Genomic DNA, 6,499 nt, shown 5'->3' with positions numbered 1-6,499 from the left:
AACCCTCATCTCCTCCTCGCCCAACGCATAGAGAACATGAAGGTACGACACCTCCCAAAAAGCCCTCGTGCTTTATTTTAGTCATTTATTTTGATGGATGAAATGACCCCCCACCCCACCACAGAATTCTAACTCTACTCTCCGAATTCTGACTTTACTTCCTCAAAATTCAGACTTTTTTACCTTCTGAATTTTACTTTATTCCCAGAATCATGAATTTAATCTGGAAATTCTGTCTTAGCTTTCCTAAAAACTTTGACTTTCTTTTCCCCCAGAATTCTAAATGTATTCCCAGAATTCTGACTTTAACAACAAGATTCAGACTTTTCTTTCCTCAAAATTCTGAATTTTCCTCCTCAGAATTCTAAATTTATTCCCAGAATTTTTCTCAAAATTCTGCCGTTGATATCAAAATTCAGACTTTCCCCCTCAGGATTATAAATGTAGTCCCAGAATTTTGACTTTCATCTTAAAATAATAACTTTCACATCAAAATTCTGATTTTCCTTCCTCAAAATTATGACTTTTTTCCCTTAGAATTCAAAATGTGTTCCCAGAATTCTGACTTTATCCTCAAAATTCAGACTTTAACCTCGAAATTGACTTTCCTTTCCTCAAAATTCAGACTGTTCCCCCGCAGAATTCTGACTTTGATCCTAGCATTCTGACTTTATTTTCAGAATTCCGACTTTTTTCTCTTCAGAATTCTGCCTTTTCTTTCCTCAAAATTTCAACTTTATTTCCAGAATTCTGACTTTAATCTCAACATTCAGATTGAATTATCTGAATTCTCTGAAATGTTCCTCATGCTGGCTGGACATATTTTCAGTCACATCGTTGTGGTTAGAGTGTTCTGTTTGTAGACAGGTTTACATTGAAGGGGCCACACTGGAGTCGGTATTCACAACATGAGCTGCGTTAGTTTGCTTGCCATTGTGGTCTTGTGACGATGCTGCGTGCGCTCGCTTTAAATTGAAATAGATTCTGACAAACGGAGAGAATTCACACGCAAGCACTCAGTCCAGACTTTGTGTTTGGCAGACGGCCGCGGTGCACGGTGTGATGGTTTCACACTGCGAGGAAGACCTGCTGTGCATCAGAGCCGCCTTCATCAAGCAGAGTGGAACCTCGCTCTACTCTGCTCTGCAGGTCCACACACACACACACACACACACACACACACACCTAAAATATCCGATAAGTCTACAAATAAGAAGGAAAAAAACTGCAGATGTTTTGTATGTTTTCCTTTTTTGTTGTTTTTTTTCTTACCTGTGCTGTCCTCATGCTGGGTATACAACACAGAGTATTTGTGCCATTTGCATCCAGGACAGAGTGAGTCTGTAAGAGGAGTTCAAGTTCTCCACCTGCAATGCAACTCTTTATTCATTCTTAAATCATCAAGGACTGCTGCAATAACTCTGTCCTGTGGACGCCCTGTGGAATGACAAGAGCACAGTTTTTGGTTATGGAGAGCCACCACCAACCCCCCTCTTTGGAGAACTATTCATCATGTTTGGGTCTATAAACAACTGATCACTGCTCCAAGAGGGGGAGAATCACCGTTCACGATGAGACAAATAAAGATAGAAACAAACAACATTTACACAAAAACATGTGCATTGGATGACATGTATGGAAAAACTGAATTAGGTCACGTGGCCTCTTCCTGTCAAAGTTATGGCAGTAAATGAGGGAGGAAAGGAGAGGAAAGCACCCCCGGTTGCTGGGGTGTACTCCAAGCAGGTGTGAGCAGCAGTGAGTTTTGTATGTTTTCCACCAACAGAAACACTTCAAGGGGGAGCATCTGCAGGCTCTGTTGGCCATCTGCCGCTCAGAGGACTGAAGCCTCCGACAGGGACATCATCATCACCACCACCCCACTGTTTTCCCACCATATTTACATGTTCATGAGTACATATATACTACATACATATACATGTGTCACAGTGCAATAAACACAAGTGCCTTGTGCCGTCACTGCTTTCATATTTGATGCTTATCTTTCATGTCTTTTTTTGTGACAATGTGAATGGCCAAAAACAATGTTTGAACGTAAACAAATTCATTCTCAAATTTGACCTTGATCTCAAACTCGTCGTCACTATTACTCATCACTCACAGATTTGGACCATGAATGTTCATAAAATAAATATAAAAGTATACTAAAATATTATACCATTTTATAGTATTTAACAATATATCATACAATTTAACAAGTAATTGTCAGGGTTCGCCCGGGTCCTACCAGCATCAGCCACTAGATGCCGCCAGTACTGCCTTTTCAAGGTTGCTCTGCTTCACCTATTTCTGTTCCTGATTACCCTGCCTCATTAGATGATATGTTTCACCTGTGTCTCGTTTGGTCGTCCCTATTTAGACCCTGTCGTTTGTGTCCTCGGGCGCTCAGTCTTGAGTTTGTCTAACCTCATGACAACGCTCTTGTCCCAAGCTCCCGAGACTTCTTATTTGTTTTTTCCCCCAGTTTTTGTACTTGTTTTGAGTAAACCTCTATTTTTGCCACCTCGCCTCTGCCTTGTTCTCTGCACCTGGGTTCACTCAGCACACCTCCTAACAGCAAGACTGAGCCAACAACATGGACCCAGCAGAGAGTCGTCCTCCAGAGGTGGAAAGCCTGCGGGTGGCCTTGACGCACCAGGGGGCTGCGATTGGCCGACACGAGCGGGTTCTCCAACAGGTCCTGGAAAACCTGCAGTCGCTCGCCCAGGCCGTCCAGCAGAGCCAGGCACCGGCTCCACCTATGGGCCCTACGCCAGCGCTGCCTCCCATGGACCCGCGTCCTCCAGAGCACCGCGAACCACGACTGCCGGCGCCAGAGAGGTACGACGGTAACCCAGGGGGCTGTCGTGGCTTTCTGACACAATGCTCCCTGGCTTTCGAGCTCCAGCCGTCACAGTTCCCCACCCAGCGCTCACAGGTGGCATACGTGGTCACGCTACTCACCGGCAAAGCACTCTCCTGGGCCACAGCCATCTGGAATCGGCAAACCCCGGCCTGATCCAGCTACCAGGCTTTTGCCGGGGAGATGCGCCGAGTGTTCGACCACTCAGTCAGTGGGAGGGAGGCGTCGACACGGCTACTCCGGCTCCGCCAGGGGGGACAGAGCGTGGCGGACTACGCCATCGCATTCCGCACCCTCGCCGTGGCGTCTGGATGGAACAGCGAGGCACTCATCGCGGCCTTCCAGGGGGGCCTCAATGAGGGGGTCAAGGACGAGCTGGCATCCCGGGAGGCGCAGGAGGACCTGGACACGCTCATCGATGCAGCGATTCGGGTGGACAACCGACAGAGACAAGGGGGGACGCGTTTTCCCCGCTTCACCAATACCAGCGCGCAGAGCGGCTCTGGGGACGAGGCCTCCCGAGCATCTCCTGGCTATCCCGAGCTCGCCTCCAGCATCAAGGGAGGAGCCGATGCAAGTAGGCAGCACACGGCTCTCTCGGTCCGAACGGGACCAGCGGATGAGAGAGCGCTGCTGCTTGTACTGTGGGATCCCGGGGCATTTCCGTTCTTCCTGCCCTGAGCTCTCGGGAAAAGCCAACTCTCATCCAGGGTAGGGAGAACTGCGACGAGGCCAACCTTCTCTCCCGAGCTCGAGGCGACCAGGGTCCTGCTGGCTGCCTCCCTCGCCTGGGGAGATCAACATCACTCCCTCCAAGCTATGGTGGATTCCAGCGCTGCAGGAAGCTTCCTGGATGTAGGGCTAGCAAAGGCCCTAAAGCTCCCTCTGGCACCTCTAGAGCATCCTCTCACGGTGACAGCCCTGGATGGAAGACCACTGGGGTCCGGTAGCGTGTGCCATCGGACCGCCCCCCTTTGGCTGTCACTGGAGGGAAAACATTCAGAGGTAATCCAGCTCCACCTCATCCACTCTCCTGAGTTTCCACTGGTCCTGGGCTACCCATGGCTAGCCCGTCACAACCCACATCTGGACTGGGCCTCCGGGCGTCTCACCGAATGGGGCCCTGCCTGCCACACCACCTGTCTTCGTTCTAGTCCGTCTTCTCACCCTCTCGAGTCTCCAGTCCGTGTCCAAGCTCGGACCCCTTCCCAAGCCCCTGCCCACTCCGGAGTTCCTGTCCGTGTCCTGGCTCCAGTCCGTATTCAAGGTCCCATCCATCCCGAGTTTTCACGAGTGCCCCACGAGTATGGCGATCTGAGGGAGGTCTTCAGCAAGAGACGGGCCACCACGCTTCCTCCCCATCGGTCCTATGACTGCGCCATCGACCTTCTGCCTGGCACCTGCCCTCCTCGAGGATGTCTCTTCTCTCTCTCTGCCCCTGAGACTACAGCCATGGAGGAGTACATCCGGGGGGCGCTCACCTCAGGTTTCATCCGCCCTTCTACCTCCCCGGCGGGCGCAGGGTTTTTCTTCGTGGGTAAGAAGGATGGCGGCCTGCGTCCCTGCATTGATTACCGTGGTCTGAACAAGATCACGGTCAAGAATCGCTACCCCCTTCTCTCATGTCCACATCTTTCGAGCAACTGCAAGGCGCCACCATCTTCACCAAACTCGATCTTCGAAACGCATACAATCTCGTCCGCGTCCGCAAGCGGGATGAGTGGAAGACCGCCATCAACACACCTACCGGCCATTATGAATACCTGGTCATGCCTTTTGGATTGGCCAATGCTCCCGCTGTCTTCCAGGCCTTTGTAAACGACGTCCTCCGTGAGTTTCTCAACCGCTCCGTGTTCGTCTACATCGATGACATCCTCATCTTCTCCAGGACCCTCCCCGAACACATACAGCATGTGAGACAGGTCCTTCATCGCCTGCTCGCCAATGGCCTCTATGTGAAGCTGGAGAAGAGTGAGTTCCACGCCACCACCGTTCAGTTCCTGGGGTTCGTCATCACCGAGGGTCATGTCCAGATGGATCCTGCCAAGACCGAGGCCGTCCGGGACTGGCCACCACCCACCTCGGTCAAACAGGTGCAGCGCTTCCTCGGGTTTGCCAATTTTTACAGGCGATTCATTCGGGGTTTTAGCACGGTGGCAGCTCCCCTCTCCGCCCTCACTAGGACATCCACAGCCCGCTTCGCCTGGACTGCGGAGGCTGAGGGGGCGTTCAGGGCTCTCAAGATGCGGTTCACCGCTGCCCCTGTCCTGGCCACACCAGAGCCTACCCTACCCTTCGTGGTGGAGGTGGATGCTTCCGATGAGGGAGTGGGGGCCGTTTTGTCCCAAAGGACTCACGACAGGAAGCTCCATCCATGTGCTTTCTTCTCCCGTCGCCTCACCCCAGCGGAACGGAACTATGACATAGGGAACCGGGAGCTACTGGCAGTCAAACTGGCGTTGGAGGAGTGGCGGCACTGGCTGGAGGGGGCCCAACACCCATTTGTCGTCTGGACCGACCACAAGAACCTGACATACATTCAGCATGCCAAACGCCTCAACTCCCGTCAAGCCCGATGGGCCTTGTTCTTCAATCGGTTCAACTTCATCCTGTTGTATCGTCCCGGGTCAAAGAACCTCAAGCCCGACGCTCTCTCCAGACAGTTTGACCCTCCTGAGCTGGTTGAACTCCCCGAGCCCATTCTCCAGAGCTCCTGCTCCTGTGTCTCGTTTGGTCGTCCCTATTTAGACCCTGTCGTTTGTGTCCTCGGGCGCTCAGTCTTGAGTTTGTCTAACCTCATGACAACGCTCTTGTTCCAAGCTCCCGAGACTTCTTATTTGTTTTTGCCCAGTTTTTGTACTTGTTTTGAGTAAACCTCTATTTTTGCCGCCTCTGCCTTGTTCTCTGCACCTGGGTTCACTCAGCACACCTCCTAACAGTAATATAATATATAATTTACTATATACAGTATGTATATAATTATAATATTGTAGTGTTAATACTTACTTTTAATATTTAATAATTCTCTCGTTTAGGGCACTGCCCCCTTTATGGGGTGGGGCACCTAATGAAATTTACTTTAAGCAAATCAGTCATTAAGCATAATTCATCATTCTCATAAGCTAAAGTGTGAAGTTACTCTCTCATTCAGGGATCCCTAAGAAGAACGACCTGATGCTGAATATCACAAGACAACGCCCTCACAAGTAGATGATGATAGATTACATTTATTTATAGCTAAAATGTGTGGCAACAAACGGTAAAATAAAGAACGCCGCTAATAAGAAACAGACAAACAAAAAAACATAAAAAACAAGGTAAAAGAAAGGGTTTCTTAACTAAACAAACTCGTCAATGATTTGGCAGTAATAAGAAAAGATATTCAAAACCAAACCCTTGAAAGACATTTGATATAGCCCGGAAGAACCTCACACACAAAGATTGTTTCACATCACCTCACGGTCGTTGAGACGCAGAGAAATTTTATTTTGTCCATTTGAATAAAAACATTTCAACATCGGTGTGATGACAGTGGGTGTCGTCGTCGCTTCACGTCATACTGGACACATGGACCAAAATCAGCTTTTCATGTCTACATTATGTCATTATAGATCATTATAGGCAGCAACCTTTTTT

At 49.7% G+C, this 6,499-nt stretch overlaps 1 protein-coding gene across 1 annotated transcript in view; it reads left to right on the top strand.

Annotated features, from left to right (window-relative positions):
• Positions 1-1,882, top strand: part of anxa14 (annexin A14) — a 9,559-nt gene extending 7,677 nt beyond the window's left edge. Inside the window, exons 10-12 of the mRNA XM_080013522.1 lie at positions 1-42; positions 1,042-1,149; positions 1,787-1,882. The exon at positions 1-42 is cut by the window's left edge and continues 14 nt beyond it. Coding sequence (XP_079869648.1) covers positions 1-42; positions 1,042-1,149; positions 1,787-1,846 — 210 coding nt within the window. The 3' untranslated portion in view covers positions 1,847-1,882. The remainder of the gene's footprint in view (positions 43-1,041; positions 1,150-1,786) is intronic.
• The last annotated feature ends 4,617 nt before the right edge of the window (positions 1,883-6,499 follow it).

Source organism: Zeus faber, assembly GCF_960531495.2.
Source record: "Zeus faber genome assembly, chromosome: 1".
Taxonomy (NCBI): domain Eukaryota; kingdom Metazoa; phylum Chordata; class Actinopteri; order Zeiformes; family Zeidae; genus Zeus; species Zeus faber.
Note: the sequence above shows the minus strand (reverse complement) of the source record. Positions and strands in the feature narration are given on the sequence as shown.